The following is a 17,987-nucleotide window of genomic DNA, read 5'->3' as shown; positions in this document are numbered from 1 at the left end:
ATTAGGAGACTGCAAGAGATTTCTAATGTCTTGAACAGTCCAAATGAGTGAGAAATGCCAGACCTCATGTTTCTATATGTGATGGACCCAACACCACACCAGGTGGGGGAAAAGGCCCTTGTTAAAGCCTCAGACAAATCATGCCATTTGGTCCTCCAGTTCCATCATTAAGATTTCTGTCTTTACTTCAGCTAATAAAGTGCTTCTATTTTTCCTGCAAATCCCTAACCACAGTTTATGCTCTTTTCTCTATAGTTCTTCACAGCTATATACTGACAGGCGAGTAGCGTATTTTGGAGTATCCTGTCCTTTAGAAGGATTATCCAAGAGAGCAGATTTTTCACTCAGCCTTTTTTTCTTTTTAACCTCACATCTGAGGTTAAAAACACAGCCCTCTGGATTCAAATGGCAATATTAGGAAGGATCCTGCAAGAGAAGAAGAAATTCATTTTAGGTATTGCACAACAGCAGCTGCCTAGTCCATTGACTATTACACAAATCATGTACGGCTGCACTTCAAAGTAATACGAAGTGAGGATAGATTTCTGGCCTGAAAGCACTAGGAAAGGAGTATTTAATCTAGCCTTCCATACAATATCCAGGCCACAGCCATTTGACAGCAGAGCAGTGGGCAATTCCTGCTATGAACCATGTCTGCAATTCCTCGTACCTTTGACTCAGCAAGCCATCCGACATGCACCACGCAGCGTGGTGCTGTGACTCCACTATGTGCGTTGTCATGTCACTAGAGTTGGCCATTTCCAATAAAAATACATTCATCAGGAATACATGACATCTCCCCACTCCTAGCCCCAGCACCTCTTCTGGCCGTTGTGGTTCCTGAAACACGTTTTCATCACAGAGCAGTACCAGAATTTTGTGCTCAGTTACTTATGCCTTACAACCAACTATTCCCCTCTTGCTTATATTTCTTTTACCATCTCTCAGTTCACTACTGTGGCCGAATGGCCTTTCAGCTAGCTATCATCTGACTGATGAATCACTTTATTCAGCCTTAGACTAATCTTCCATATTTATTTAGCCGTAGACTAACCTTCAGTTTTAACACCTGTATTTCTCTTCATCATTTACTTTGCACTTGAAAACAGCTCTTCTGAAGCACCAAGTAACTTATTACTTCTGCAGATCAGTGGCTTGCTTATTTAGAACAAAGTAGGATCTACCAATCTATAAGCAAAAATCCTCTAAACTGTTTATAAATCCTTATATTAAAATACCACAAATGGAGTCTTTTTTTTTTTTTTGCATTTAAAAGTTACATACATATTTTTGAGATCTAGAGTTGGTTCTTAGATTGCACCAGGTATTCAACTTAAATACCTGAAAACTAAGATCTACTGTCCGCTACACACAACTCTTCTATCCAGTCTTCATAGGCAGGTGCTTTAAGCCACATCTGTGAACTTACTTTCAGAGAGCAGCCTAATCAAGGAACACAGAGAAGCAAAAACTATAAGCTCTGATGTAAGACTGATAGCATCTTACTGAAGCTTATTCTCCAATCAAGTGAAGCTTGCAGACCCACTAACTACAGCACCATCGGTAAAAATGCATCCATTAGAGATTCTCCAAAGCTAAAAAATTACAGCTATGCCCTCCTTAGCCCTATCACATCAACACAAAAAAAGTAGTTTGGCAGCAATACAAAGTTAGATCTGTTAGAACTGCATTAGACTAGTAGGGAACATTACCTTACTCCCAATCTATATTGAAAACTGCATTTTTGATATGATACTTCCAAAGCACTTACGGGCCAGCAGCAGTTGCCTGAAATTCTTCCTCCTTTTAGCAGGTGTTAATACTTCTGGGAAAGAGCCAAACAGTACTTTTGAGTCATTGAAGCAATTGAACAGTTTGCTTCATCACCTGTTACATTGCAAAAAGTGAGAACAACCATCTAGGAAGAAGTTCTGAGCAGCCCCAAGCTAAGATCCCCTGAAGTAACACAACTGATATCCGCAATAACTCCCGTATCTTCCTGRAACTTTTTATTGAAAGAAAGCAAGTGGTGCATAAACTGCAGAACAAAAGAGCAGAGAATCTGCTCACACACTCTTACAAAGCAAAGTTACATTCTCACTCAATACAGCATAAAACCCATCGTGAGACCACTGGCAGTAAYTGTGAGTGAAGTAGCTCTCCCTTTATGGGCCCGCCAAGAAACTCACAACACACCCTTTGCTGGAAAAGGGGCTAAAAAGAGAGGTGCTCTTGATTTTCCTTCTTCCTCCCATCATCTTCAACAACAACACCACGGCCAACTAAAAGTCTTGCTAAGAAGAGATAGCAAGCTCATGTTTGTTTTGAGAAAGTATCATAACTTAACTCAATGGACAGTATCAGCAGAAAATGAAATGATTGCTTTATAACAAACTAAGCTTAGTCTCTTCAGATGGGAGGCAGGGAGAGGTTCATCAAAGCAGGGAGAGGTTTGTGGAGCAAAGCAAGGAAGACAGGAAAGAGGGAGGAAAATGGCTAGAACATGTCCCTGGTCCCTTCAAGACTGCCTTCTCTCACTAATGTAATAAAGTCTGCAGCATTTGCACCTTGAGATTAGTAACAGGCTCTCTGTAAGGTTTACCTTGGCTTGCTAACCACAAAGACTCATCTTCTTAAGGCCTTATTGTACTAGTTTAAGGGCACTGCTCATGCTACACACAYGCACATACACTTGTATGCCCTTCTTCCTCCCCTGGTCTCCCGGCGATAAGGCCACTAGATGCCATCCAGCACACCAAGCAGAATGGTCTCTGCACGTATGTCACTCCACACTTACCCTTCTTTGCTCTACTTTAGYGAGGATATTTGCATGAGGGGACATTACTTTTAAGTTCTGTGCCCTTCATCCTTACCAGGCACCATAATCCTGTTTATGACATGCTGGTTGCTATGGAAGTGATTATATTATCACAAGATTATACTTTCAGGTGGGAAACRTGTAAGTGAAGGAATCAATACGCTTAAAGAACTGATGGTGCAATTCCCATTTAACAACAAGGAGCTTTAAGAGTAGCTTCCAGAAGCAGAATTTGACCAGGAGGAATGGCATGGCATCCATAAGCTTTCACTTAGTTTTCCTCCTAAAAATCAGATGTAGAATTTTTGTATCACTAGACTAGAGYTGATCAGTACAGTTTCATCTTCCTCAGATCCCAAAAATTTTTTTGTATTTGAAACACTATCTCCTTAGTCCAGTCCAAAGATCAGGGCAAAGGAAGTGACATGACTGTATAACCAAGTTCCACGTCTTTAACTGCCCTTTTGTAGATTACTGTCTTCTATAGAGCAAGGATTCAGAGAGCAGAAGCGAGAGTCTCAGATCTGACACACTCGGTGAAATGCATGACTAACCCAGCTTGAGCTAGCAGAGCAGGAGAGGACGTGCCTGGACTACATAACTCCATTTGAAAGTTTATTTACCAGGGGACACAAAGATAGGGAGTTACTGAGGTGCTGGCTGGAAATTAAATAAATCACAGACAGGAACACAGCATAAACAGGTTAAGACCTTGTTTCTTGCAAGCAGCTGGGAACCAAACAAGACATTTTCCTAACTACAGAGATCTCACTCAGGGGCATTGGAGGAGCCTAAATCTCTAATGCCAGGATTACACAGGGTGCAAGCACTCTGACTACAGCATCAAGGTTACCATGCTGCAGCCAGYTCCCCTCCCTCCAGTGACTGGTATGTCTCTGAACAGCAGTGGAGTATGACTGGAGACATATTCTCCAGTCACACTACAGAAGAGCTTCAGCCCTTATCTAGATCAGAGGATCAAGGAGCCGTTTCAGAAACGCTGCAGAAGAACCCAGAGACACTCACACGATCCAAAACACAGATGCAAAAAGAACAAGATTCTTACTCCAGAATAGTCAACATTTTGACTAAAAATGCATACATACATAAATAGCTTGAAGTTAACACCAAACTTTGGGGCATTTAATATTACCTTCCTGAAGCATTAGAACAGTGCTGCCATCTGKTTTCATCCATGTTTGTTCTCAGTGATAAGTATTTTTGTCAGAGCTAAAGCTGAAGGCTACACTGCAGGTTCTGCTCTGGCGCTGAGAGCTCTGACGCTCTCAGYCCTTTCTACAGCTAGCTTAAGTTCATTGAACATGAAGATGGGGTAGTGTACGTGTCTGTGGTTAGCAAATAAATAACAAGTCAGTGGTTTCGGTTTAAAGGTATACATGTTAGAAAGACAGTTTGATAGCCACAAAGTCAAAGCAGGAAATTTCATTTTGGAAGGGAAAAGAAATACAGACATAGCTGGTTTGACCTCAGTGTTCAAGGACTATCCTTAAAATTGTGTCCCTCTCAGGAACTTTAATTTATTGCCTCAGGTAATCAAGATGACTCTCAACTAACCCAAAACAAATTAACCAAACATTTTAATTAAGGAAGTGGTCAAAGTCTTGTCAATAGGTTATACCTGCAGAACTACACTTTATCTGTTCCAAGGCAGTGGCATAYCCAACACGAGGCATATCACCTCCAAAGCTAAAACTTAGCTGACATCAGCAGGAGATGATTCAGATCTGCCCACCAATGAAGATGGATCTGTAGTCCCCTTTGCCACTGGGAGCACAYGAACAGATGGGCCAATCACAGGCAAAAGATAAAAGAGCTAGCGAGTAAGTTATTAGATGTATTTAGGAGCAATCTCAARATAAGCAGTAGCCTTCCAGATTAACTCTTTCTTGGGAGCAAAATTAACAGCAATGAAAATTAATAGCAATTGATTCACTCAATTTTAATAGATGAATAAAAAAACCACATATGAACACCAAAGAGGGGGGAAAGGCACAGAAATGAGATGCATATGTGGCCCAGTATGCAATTCCTTCAGTAACTATTTCAGTCTAAAGACAGGATTACACGGACAAGAAGAATTAACATGCCAGTGGGGGTTACAGTAACAAGACCCCCCTACCTTGCTTCTTTCATGATCTTCTGCTGGGAGAGGAGGAATTTCACAGCTTGTCCCTTCCTCCCATAGCCTTTACATTGCCCGAGGCTAAAGCTAAGCAGCACTAATAAAAAATAGCAGAGCTAGARTAAAGTGTCCAACCTTGTTATTTACACCTCAGCAGAATGCTCCCAGCAGCAACTATCACTCACACTGCTTCTCTAAGAGCTGCCTGCTAAAACACAGGCACTGGAAGCATGTCCTAGATTGCCACTTGTCCACGCACAGAACCCTGTCAGAGGGACAGGACATATTTTATATTCATCACCTGCAGTTTATCCTTTAAGTGTTTAAAATGCCCCCCCCCCTTTTTTTTTTTTTTTTTTGAAGTGCCTGTGTTTGAAGTGATTTTAACTTGCAGCAGGTTAAGCTGAAAGCTTAAAAACTCACAACCCTGCAGTAATCAAGAGCTTCACTGGTTTAGTTAAAGCACTAAACAAGCCCAGAATCCAGTCTTAGAGGACAACCAAGAATTTTACCTGTCTCTGCTTGGCTGTTATTTCAACCTTGTAAATTTGTTGCTTCCCTTAATTTGTCTAACCAAATGATTCAACATCTTTTGCCCAAACCCTAAAAATTTTGCTACATATAAGGAACATCCAGTGCTCCAGAAAAGTCCACCTTGGACACCAGGGATCAAGCCCTGACCTACTGGAGCCTCATGAGCTACTCAGTGTTGTAGAACTYAGACTTGGCGGGGGGAGAAAGAGAAGCACAAATGAAAAATACAGGACATTTTAAAATACCAAAATGCACACAAGAAGTGTTCGGCAGTCTATTTTTAAAATAGTACGCTCATCCAAAGTAAGGACTTCTGTTAAGCAACAGGAGAAGTATCAAGCAAATCATGTTATCCTCAGTGGATGTGCTCTGCTTTCCAAGTTCTGAAAAACAACAACAAAAACACGCACACACCACACACACACAGTTGATCCTGACACCTACCATAATTGAAATGGTTTCCATCTTAAGGGAACATGAACGTTAATACTTGCCATTATGAACAGAAACATCTGTAATCTAGTCATGTGCAGGAACTCCCATTAACTGAAGTCCCAAGCATTCAGTCTAACCTCACTCAACTTCAATTCCTAACAGAGAAAGTCAGTCTACCTTTTCAATCAAATCTGTCTAAGCAGACTGACAGCCAGCTATCTCTATCCCCGGTCTTTTCCTGGGTCTGTTCCTCTCCGAATTGCTTACGCTTGACAACCTGTCAGATCAAAGCTAAATGGTGTCATGATTTCAGGGTCCACCACTGCATTAACAGTAATCATTACTATAACTCGAGTTGTAACAGCATAGAAATAACAGGTTCTTCCCTGAAGTCCTTCTAGCCATCTCTCTAGTTCTCCTTCTAAAAAAAAAAAAAAAAAAGTACATTTAATAATACAAGAAGTAACAAAAACTTCTCTCTTAAGACACAAGCCATCTGTTGCTGAGGGTCATTCACACAAATCAGTTCTGATAATTACATTTCTTCTTCTCTCAGAAATAAGAGATCACAAAATAATGGAAGTTTGCTACAGATTTTTCCTCCTAGAAGGCTCAAAAAATATCTGATACTTTTTGTTGTCAAGGGTCAGTCATTCCTTAACCTCCAAAAACCAAAGCGAGTATTGTTTGCAAAGCTAGCAACTGTACATGTAACATTCTTATCCCAAAAGCAAAATTCCAAAAAGTGCTAAAGTTTTAAGGGAAGATACTTACATAAGATTTGATTAAACTCTCCCTTCCTTCTGCTTCTCCCCACCCATAAAATCCATGCTTGCAACTGTTTTGATTTCAAAGCTACCTGGTGATCACACCTCCCAGGCAAATGTTAAAAGCAGGACACTCCACCCTTTCCTCTTAGTTCAACACTAAGATTYATCCAGAGGTCAGCCACCAAGCACTCTCACCTACTTCTTTTCTATACACTTCCATGTTTTTTACAAAAAGCCAAACTAAATAAGGACTTGCCTTGTGTGCATTTGGAAGGGAGGAGTGCAGGGGGAGTGGGGAAAAGATGCAGCATAACTTATTACAACTGCAGAGGTTCCTAGGCCCTGAGAATTACAAGCCCATAGCTGGATGTCATTAAAGAAGGAATTAATTAATTAATTTTACCAACGGCTTTCAAGCCACCATTACAATTCTCACCCTTAACTGGCAGCAGGACACTCAAAGGACAGCATGAGCAGGATCAAGTGCAGAGAGGGCGACAAACCACCCCCAGCTGATGTCCCCCATCACGTTCTTCTCCAACATGTCATGCCATTCAGGTCCCTGACAGTCAGATCAAACCCAGCAGGAAAACGCCTGGGCTTTTTGGACAGCTGAATACAAAAAAGCTTCCTGAAGCAGTCACAAAGCACACACCAGCCTTTGAATACAGAGAAGCAGCGCGATAGCGAGCAGGAGACGCTCAGAGCGCTGACTCCACCACTTTCATTCATTCGGTGCCCCAGCCCCCCCCCACGTAACAATTACAGCTCAGGCTCAGGCTCCCAAGGAGGCAGAAATTGAAAACACGTTTTCATTGAAGCACAGCTTGAATTTCATGAATWCCATTACTCTCGACTTTCTCAGCGTTGCCTGGAGTGAATACTGTAAAACAGGGGAGAGAGGGGGGCAGTAGGCAAGACAGCAGTCACATACCACCCCTYGACTATGCCTGTCAGAATAAAGTATACAGAGGCACTTTCAGTAAGGAAACAGCATAAGGAAAGGCTATTCTTAAGTTGAATAAAATAAGCATGTGCTAGCTCAACATAAGTTTAGAGAGATAGGAAAGTAACACAGCGAGACTGCCAGAGACTTCACAACAGTAAGATCATCTGGTACAACTAGCACTTAAGTAACAGGGTTACTGGCATAATCCAGATGCAAAGTGTTATAACTTCAGCAATAAAACAGACAGCATCTCTCCAGCAAACTGAAAAATCCTGGCTTTTTTTAGATGCTACAGCAAGTACCAAAACTGTACCAGTTTCTCAGCTACAGTCAACAGATTGTGTCCTCAAGTTACTTGTGAGGCTAACTGCAAGAGGAAAAAAAAATCCATCAAGAAAAGAGCTCAAAGCATGGTGAGCTCACACTCTGCCAATTAAATTATTCAAACACATACTATTCAACTCCGATGCAATTATAATTAATTAGTACAGAAAGTTAGCACCAAGGAATGGGTCATTTTTTCCCACATGCAGAGCTGTAGCCCAGTCCACTTTGAGATTATTAGAAGTTTGCTAATTTAACATCCTGTGGACAGCTTTGATATTCTTAATAGTTCTTTCATATACCCTCTCTCCCCCCTCCCACAACTTGGGCCTTATCTTAAGGAGCATTACACCATTTACGACACTGAGTCTTCCTTGTAACAGACACTATTATGCAACTGAAGTGGCTCCATTTGGGTTTTAGAGTTATTTTGAATTTCAGAGTTGAATAGAAGGCTTGTTTAAATTCTCTGCATGAACAGCAGCATTTTATAGGCTGAAAAGGGTGTCCATGCACAGACACTTAACACTGGCATAACAACACATCCGAATCTGTTACACRTTTGTGAGACATCCATTCCCCACATTCCAGGTTCCCCTTGTCCAGGAATAAGTCCTGCATTGTTAGGACCAATCAGCAATATCTTTCATCCCTAATTTCACACCACAAAGGACTTTCACACATACGCACGTGCGGCACCAATCCAAGATGCATCAGCCAGAAAAAGCATTTAGTAAAATCACAAATCTGAACATGCAGCTCCAGTTAAATAAGGCTGAAAGGTGGCAGGTAGGGGAAATGAACTCTTTTCCACAACAGGTCTCAGTGCTGATCTTACTATGGAAGAAGACAAAACAAAACAAAAMACTGCTCAAGATTGTCAAAATAATAAGTTAAAAGAAGCTTGCCACACTCTATCTGCTGAAGCTATCAACCTGATAATCATGTAAAAGCAGACGTTATTCTCCAAACTATCACCATATCCAAGTGCTTGTAGAAGGAAACTGGTACGAGTGCCTTGACCGAGTTGCTCCAATTGCTGTATCCACGTACTGCACGCTAACCTACTTTTTTTTGGCAAGAGAATAGCCTTGTAACCTCAAGCACACTGATGATTATATTGCAAGAACGTTCACATTTTTGGCTCACCAAACCCTAAAGCTCACAGTTATAAGAAATGTCTCAAAGAAAAGTAGTTTGTGACCCAGAAATCTAAGAAAAAAGAAACAGACTTAAAAGTTYGAAATTAAGAACTCTGCAGCATGAAAGTGCACTGAGTTTGCTCCTTCCTAGCTCATCTTACGTGTAATACACACATATAGCTATAGAGGTATAAATAAAAGCATTCGTATGTTACTACCTCCACAATCACTGCTCACAAGATACTTGAAGACCCTTTCACCATGCAGCAACAGTCACCTCTGAAATTTTGGAATAAATGTAACCAGTTTCTAACTTAAAAAAAAAAAAAAAAAAAAAAAACTGTCATACAGTTCATTGTCTCAGCCCCTCCCTGAAGCGAATGGGKACAGGAGGAAAAGACTCTCAGTGATGACTTTTTTCCCCCTCCCCTTCTTTAGAGGTGTCATTTCAGTGCATCCCCAGAACTGAAAAATCACCATCTTCTGGCTAAAACAAAGAACTAGTAGAATGACATACCCAGAAAGTCTTGCTGAAGAGGAAGGAAGGTTTACTGAGGGTTTTCAGTTTGGGATTGGTTTTTTTGTTTGTTTTTTTTTTTCTTTTTTTTCCCCTCCAGGATTCTTTTTCCAGCAAGCGTATGCACTAAATAAGAGAAATTTGAGACGACTCTCCAATATAAGACTTGACTCCAAATATTTGGCATCAATGTCTCAAAAGTGAGAACTAGTTTCCAAAGTTTAGTACAGAACGCAATCCTGATAKATTCCAAAGTTACTCAAGTCTTGTTTGAGCAAAGAAATTCACAGACATCACACCCCTTCCCCCAGCTATGGGAACTTCATTTAGTTGAAAACAAGCCAAGTTCTCCTACCCACTCAAGGGGAATGGGAAATCTCAACAGAACTAGTGGAAAGTTTACTACTAAAAGATAAAACAGAAACATGAGGAGAACTGACAGCCATCGAGAGCTTAGTCACAAGTGAGATGCTGACTCCCCTCCGTCTCATAGAAGTTAACATTGAGCACCATCTTGCTGAGTGTGTGCCTGCAGCCACTGAAGCGTATTTACTCGATAGCTAAGAATGCAAAAGAATGACTTCAGGAGACATATTAACCATCACTCTTAGTCTTCAGGGTATAAACCCTTATGAGTACAGAAAAGCCCCCAGAAAGGAGTCACAACGTTGACTGTGCAAGCTCTATCACGATATAGTCTTACCGCACCAACACCCACAGCATGTGTTAGCCTTGTTGTGCAAGAAGATGCCAAAGGACTGGAGAGACTACCTCGTACTGTCTCATGAAGACACACATATGTCACAAAACCTGATGTGATAAGAGTCTCAAATTTTTGTCTCTCATTCTCAATAGATGGATTTTATTTGCAGGTCAGAAAAGAAATCTAACCCAAAAAAAAGAAAGATCAAGAGCACAGGTTTGTGCACAGCTCCTTAATCCACATTCAAAATCTTGAGATTAAGTCAGAGAAAAGCACCTGACTCTCCACCCTTAATCTCTGGAGTCATGCAAAAGGGATATAGACTTCTTAGTGAGAATTTCTCACTTCCTCTAATAAAAGAAATAATAATAAATAAAACACACAAAAATGTTCTATTGAGTCAATGTTTAACCAAAGGTGTTTTGTTAACTTTAAGAGTATGGATTTTTCCTCCCCTAATAAAAAGCCTCAAGAATCCAGGAAAAAAAAGGGGCAAAAATGAAGTAAGACTGGACAGATTTGTCTCGGTCCTATTCAGTCTTTTTCCAGGACACCGTGATCTGGCTTTGCAGTTAGATACCACGATAAACTTCTTAAGTAGCTATACCATTTTGGTGGCAAACTGAAGTTAGAGACTTTCATCTTAGTCTTCAGTTCCTGCTTAGCCTTCTCTTTTCCAAAGCAAAGGCAAAATATAACATTCTTGAATGTCATCTTCTCCAAACGAASAAGCACTTGAGTGCTGGTAGGTGCAATATACAGGCAATACTCAGAGGACATGGATACATTACCCAAGGTTTACTTGGTACTTAAAGACAGACCAAGAGACAAGGCTGTTACAGCCTAGATTTTTAAGAGGACAAATGGTTTCTGCTGGTTTCAGCAGGAGARCCAAGATGCAGAAGAGCCAAGATCTTGGTGTCTGGCCATCACCTGATACTATTAATGTTTTTAACTCTGATTATACTGTTCCAGCTAGGACCAGCATGATACCTTCCAAGCACTACATGCTGTAAGAAGGTTTCCTAAGACTGGAAAGCACAGCAGGCTTCAAAAAAGTATCTTTTCTAAGCAGGATTTTAATACTTTCAGTATTTTACTCAAATGAAAGAGGCATGGTCTACATCTGTGCACACTCACTTGCATCTTCATCCATCCTCCCGCCACAATGCACTTCATATTCCTCCATGTTACCTTTTAGCCCTTTGTGCGTATTTTGGTCTGCTAAAGTCATACATTCAGAAAAATTGCTCTTCTGACTAGAGTAAGGTAATTTAGAGTCAGGGTTTCCAGAAACAGTCAGTTCTCAGGAGACCATCTGAAAACACAGCAGCACAGCATGGGTCAGCAAAAAAGTAAAGCTGCAGACAGAAAGCTGGCAAAGGTTGACTTTTTCCTGTCTGTATACCATATGCTGCTGCATGACTGGATGTATGGTCAACAGAAACCCTTATATGTCTTGCTTTGGTAAACCAACCATCAAAAATTGTCTTAATTCTACATTTTTGGTTATTCACCATGTTATAGTTCCATACTATATGCTCTTCCAGATCAAACATAGAGTAGAGGAGTCAGACTACAGCACCATTTGCTGATAAGAGATATTATGTGATTACTCATGTAACCAAGACTGATGAGGAAAGGGTGGAAGAAATTTACCATCAATTCTTAAATACCTAAAAGCACTTTCAATTTAATTAAAAAACACTGGATTCTACTAACCAGAGTCACCTAACTTTAGGGAAATTTGAACAAACTCATGCTACAGCAGCATAGCTGATCAGGTCTGGGAAATGGTCCATCTATTCCTAAAAGAAAACTTCAGCCTAACCCCCTCCAAGAAAGGCACATTACCCTCTGACTTGGAGCCAACTAGACAAGAACACGTCATCCAACTTTACTAACACACATGTTTCCAATTTACCAAACGGCTCTTGGTTTCAGAGTTGAAATAAGACACCAGTACAGTAGAGGAAGTTCTAAAACAATCTCTCTAATCCAAGTTTTTTGGCGGTTTAGTCTCCATTATGTTTCTCCAGCCAAGAAATACTTCCAAAGACGACATTAGCTGTTATGTGTAGGGAAACAGCCTCACAGAGCCAGCAAGTACCTGACAGAATCAATTCCTTGCTGAACCTTTGCTTACAGTTTCAAACACACATGCCTTAGATTAAAGTCTGCAAGTCAAAGGAAGAAAGCATCACCGGGCTTGCACAGCACCTATCAAGCCTTTTGCTGTTGGATCCCCCATAGCGCGCACACATCAGTAGGAAAATAATATTATAGCATGAAAGCACTGACAGAGGTATGAAAGCAAGCTCCTGGGCAACACTAGAGAGACCATCCCAAAACCAACAGCTAGAGCACATCCCCATTCTTATCATTGATTCCTTCAGTGTGACTCTGCATCTTAATTGGTGTGAATCAATCATCGAGACTTTTTCAAAGCATATATGGTTGCCATTGCATCTCTATCTGTCCATTATCAGCTCTAACTCTCACAGAAAAAGCACTATGGTGATACAAAGATGAGTCTTGGAAGTGTGCTGGAGGATTTTGCTTTATTCTAGCCAAATTCACACAGAATCCATGTATTCACACAGATTCAGGGAAACTTTGCCATTTTGCAGCCATTAAGGAAAAAAAAAAAAAAAAAAAAAAAAAAAAGAATAAATGTATTCACACAGATTCAGGTAAACTTTGCCATTTTGCAGCCATTAAGGAAAAAAAAAAAAAAAAAAAAAAACAGAAATTCAAGTCAAGACACTTGGTAGCTTAGCTTTTACAGCCTCTTTTGTTCTTCTGTTGTTTAAGTACACTTCTTAAGTCTTAGGGCATGCTGAGCGCTACAACAGAGCGTCATAGTTTCCTCTTCTGTCAGGGCTAAGGATACCTTGTCTCAGACAGATATCRCATTACCGCTTGATGTGCTGGATTACAAAGCTACTCAGCTTCTCTGGTTCTTTCTAGCAGGTAATGTGCTACTTCCTCAAGGCTCTTAACCAACTCTGCCCTCAGAACTAAAGCTAATTCAGTGCTATGCAGCCAATTAACTCACAAATAGACATCTTTATGCTACTAAACAGATTAAATTAGTAGCAACAGCACAGTTTCAAAACAACTTTACTGTTCCGTTTAACTGAATTGGACAGTAAATGGACAACACTGGTGTGATAACCAATATTTATTTGTTCAGCAGCAAAAGGCAGAGAAACCAGAATTGGAATTAGCATCATGCTGTTAGAAGTAACACAGGCTTTGCTCCATTTTTACATTCCCTTCACTCCAGAGTTTGTGACTCACTACACAATGAAAAGGCTTTGCAGAGCACTGCAGTATGAGTCAGATGAGAATACAGCTAGGACAAAACTGTTCATATCAAGATATCTTCAACTCCAATGATTCATGAGAGGGTGAGGAAAAGAACAGGTCTGCTAATACCTTCTGTAGGGATGACTCTATGGATAAGTCCTTTGAGCAGCACCAGGAAACCAGGACATGAAGGCAGCTCTAAAGGGACTCTGTTTATCAGTATGCCTACCCCACTGGAGAAGAGGGATCACAACCACAGCACGTCTTCACTAACGCTCATCTTCTTTCCCCTAAACAAGCACACAACTAGTTGTACCATGTCCACAGTTTGTCATGACTGAAGCGAAGCATTCAAAGCAAGGGTATAAACACACATTTTTAAACAACCTAGTCCAGACAGGAGGATCTCCTCCAGACTTGTGCACAGTGCTCTAACCTAATCCCAAAGGACAGGCAGTAGGAGAAGACAGGAAGCAAATAATACTTAGGGACAGCGTTTCAGAGACTATTCAGGTGAAGAAGGTACATGGCTGAAGCCTGTGGCTGCATCGATCTCGGCCTTTGGCTTAACATTGCTGCTAGTATTTCTCACAGTCTCAGACAAAAGGAGGAAGCCCCTGTTGGTTGGAACACAAGGGACCCTGCTGCCTCGAGACAGGCAGACGCACAGTGGGTGTCCCTCCTGCTCTGAAGGAAGGGACTATATGGGACAGAACACTGTAACTGGTTGTTAGATCTGTGCTAATAGATATGCCCCACCATCCAGGGTCCCAGAAGACACAACAAAGACCTAGACTTCAAAGACAGCCAGTATGTGCTTATCTACGAGCTACACAAGCTTCAGAGAGGTTTCAGGGGACAATAGCTTGTCTGCTGCTTCAGTGGAATAGAGGTTTGTGCWTTACAATAATCCGTAACAGGTACGGGTAGAAAGCCTATTACTAGCAAGCCTCCTCACCTGCAAAAGCACGTGGCACTTCCACAAATGACAAAAACATTCAAATCCAAGCCACCATGTTTTATTAAAATGGGATGTTCAAATGATGCACGAGTTCAAATCTATCATCAAAACACGAGAACAAAAATATAAAAATCAATAAACAAAGTAGGTCTTTACCAAGAGGTTACTAAAGAAACAGCGTGGTGAAGAAAGTAATGTCGTCCCTTGGTCATGGATTTGGACATTTTTTTCTAGAGAATCAGTGCAGAATCAGGAAGGACATGTTGCTTCCTTCCTTGTAACAAACTAGGACCAGAACGGATGCAGAGTCCTGCTRTTCGCTTACTCATGACAACAGCCTAGCTACTCTATGATTTTGAGTCACAGAAACTTAAAGGTATTTTCAGTTTAGTAAAGATAATTCTTCCTTACTACAGCTAGGTACAGTCYATCCTTTCCCATCACTGTAAAGTCCCAGCTAACATCCCCTCCTGACCTCTGCCTAGCCATGGGAGAACTCAAATATATCACGCAGCAATGACAGCTTATACTGAAGAACTACAGCATCAATCACTAATGGGAAAGAAAAGAATACACAGATGCACAAGATGTGCGCCAACTCACCAGAACTAGAAAAACAAGAACATAATATGTGGAATTAAGAGGAAAAGCTTTCTTATTTTCAAGACTTTATATAATCTCATTTTCCTAAAGGAAAGAGGAGACTATGTCAGCAAAGGTTGCAAATAGAGCAAGAGATGCAAATTCATAATAAAGCTAATGAGAAAAAAAMTAGAATTCAAAAGCTTTCAGAAAAATTTAAAGTACGAGAGTGCATTTAGCTTTATTATTTCAACTCCCGGATTAGGTTTTCCCGTCTCATTGCATTAGAATTCATCTGCATGGCTACAAACTCCAGAATCTCAACTCCCAGAAACACAGCAGCCTTGTTATATAACCAACAACGAGCACRCTACTGATAAAACCAAATGCATTAGTGGCGCCTGTTTGCTATCCCTAGCCAAGGCCGAAATCAGCAAAGCTGCTCCTCAATCTTTCTCCCGAAGGCAGACCCTTCAGTAATCCAGACATTCAGTTTTGGATTTGATAAAGACATTTTCTTTCGAGCTAATATCAAGACTTAAAAGGACATCTACTGCTGCACAAGAAGTCGTTACTATCATCAAGCAAGGGGAAGCAATTACACAAGAGAACAGAAAGCTTTAAGCCTCTACATGATTAGTGCTGAAAACATTATCTGACAAATGAAGAAAACCCCAGAGGGTTGTGAGGAATGCTTTTAAGCAAYTTAAGTAGAAACAGTAGGGTATCTGCTGCCCATTCAGAGGTTAACTAGTACTAGTTTCATGATAACATACTCTGAAGAACACCCTTCCATCAACTCTAACTTTCTAACTGATCTTTGATATCTCATACCCCTTGTTTTAAAGGCAGCTGCCCTCTGAGGCCATGGAAATACAGTTAAGCTGCTGTGCAGTATTGTATCTGTGTGCCTCTCTTGAAATCTCAAGCTGAGGGAACTTAAACAAGTGAAGCAATGGAAGCCCAAAATGTAATAGTTAAGTCAAAAGTCCGTTCTGTTTATTGATTTAAAGAGCATCTAACCATTGCTCTTGAAACATATCTCACAAATTTTGCTCTAGCTTCAACCTACAGAACTGTTCACATGTTTAAAACAAAAAGCCAAAACACACTCTCTGAAGTATTTCTAATACCTTTTGCTTCTGGGAAAAACAAGAACTGCCTGGATGCCCTAGCCTTTTTATCCGTGCCTGTGGTAGGAGGCTGCATATATAGGGCACAGCAAGCATGTTCAGAAAAGCAAAATGGTGTTTTCAAAACCAAAGACCGTGGCAAAATGAGGCAGCAGAGTCACTGCAGCTCTGTTCCAAGATGACAGCAGAGAACACAGATGTTGGAGCACACAGATTCACTCCACAATCATTTTAATTACCGGGCTAGTCGACCAAGCACAGGATACAGGCTAAGCAGCACCAAAAAAAAAAAAAAAGAAGAGAGAGAGAAAAAAAAAGAAAAAACCCAAATCCACACAAGTATTCTGCGAGCATCTTCTCGTGCACTTGATTTTAACACAGCTCACACACATCAAGTCGTCCGTTTCCGACCAAGCACTCAGTCGGCTTTGGAAGGGCACGCTCAGCGCCGCCCCGGGTCCCGGCAGAGCAGGATGCGGAGCGGGCTGCAGCCCCGCGAAGCCCGCGGCGGCAGCGCGGTTCCCGCCACCGCCAAGCGCCTGCTGTTGGCCCACGGGCACCAGGCCGGTCGGTGCCTGCGGCCGGGCAGCGGCCCACGGCGGCGCGGGGCCCACGGCGGCGGTGGGGCCCACGGCGGCGGTGGGGCCCACGGGGCCTCCCCAGCCCGCGCCGTCGGTGGGGCCCACGGGGCCTCCCCAGCCCGCGCCGTCGGTGGGGCAGGACGGAGCCCCCGGTGCCGCCGGCCCCGTGCTGCCGGGGGGACCCTCGCCGCGGGGAGGGGGCGAGGCGGCCGCTGAGGCTGCGTGCGGCGTGGGGGCACCACGCTGCCTCCCCCCCCCCAAAGTGGTGTGTGTGTGTGGGGGGGGCAGCCCTGCCGCAGGCCCCAAGCGCGAGGGGCACTGGGGGGGCTGCGCTCCACCACCCCCCACACACACGGGTGGGTGTTGGTGTACGCGTTGGCGTACGCGTGGTAACACCCCCACACAGCCCCCGTGTGTGGGGGGGGGGTAGCACCCCCACACAGCCCTGCGTGTGTGTGGGGGGGTAGCACCCCCACACAGCCCTGCGTGTGGTAACACCCCCACACAACACCCTGTTGGAGGGGGGAAACACCTCCCACAACCCCCGCGGGACTGTGTGGTAACACCCCCACGCAACCCCTTGTGTGCGTGTGTGTGTGTTGGGGGGTAATATCCCTACACACACACACACACTCTGCGTGTGGAGGGGGGTAACAACCCGAGCAACACCCCCCCCGTGAGTGTGCGTGTGGGGTAACACTCCCACGCAACCCCCTGTGTGAGTGTGGCAACACCCCCACGCAACCCTCCCCCCCCCGAGACGCCCCCTCCGGGGCAGCTTCCCCCTTCCACACACGGCAGAGACACCGCGTGTGCAACACACGCGCCCCCACACGCGGCAACACCCCCAAGCCGCACGGCCCCCGCTAACCCCGCGCGTGGGCGCGCAGGGCAGCGGAGCGGAGCGGGGCGCGGAAGGGAGGCCGGCGCCCGGCGGCGCCTCACCTGCTGGTACTCGGCGTCGTGCGGGCGGAAGTCGGCGGCGGTGAGCTCCCAGCGCAGGCTGAGGTGCGGCAGCCGGTGCAGCAGGCTCACCCACCAGGGCGGCGAGTAGCTGACGCCCGCCATGCCGCGCCGCGCCGC

General features: G+C 43.1%; 1 protein-coding gene across 4 annotated transcripts in view; it reads right to left on the bottom strand.

Annotated features, from left to right (window-relative positions):
- The window catches only part of TTYH3 (tweety family member 3), an 82,026-nt gene extending 64,045 nt beyond the window's left edge, over positions 1-17,981 (bottom strand). For all 4 annotated transcript variants that reach the window (XM_085300985.1, XM_085300992.1, XM_085301000.1 and 1 more), the window contains exon 1: positions 17,850-17,981. In XM_085300985.1, the coding sequence (XP_085157111.1) occupies positions 17,850-17,972 (123 nt within the window). In that variant the 5' untranslated portion in view covers positions 17,973-17,981. The remainder of the gene's footprint in view (positions 1-17,849) is intronic.
- Positions 17,982-17,987: the final 6 nt, after the last annotated feature.

This window comes from Rhea americana, unplaced genomic scaffold (genome assembly GCF_003343005.1).
Source record: "Rhea americana isolate MKP2758 unplaced genomic scaffold, rheAme1 scaffold_10, whole genome shotgun sequence".
Taxonomy (NCBI): domain Eukaryota; kingdom Metazoa; phylum Chordata; class Aves; order Rheiformes; family Rheidae; genus Rhea; species Rhea americana.
The sequence above is the reverse complement of the archived record's forward strand: the minus strand, read 5'-3'. Positions and strand labels throughout refer to the sequence as shown.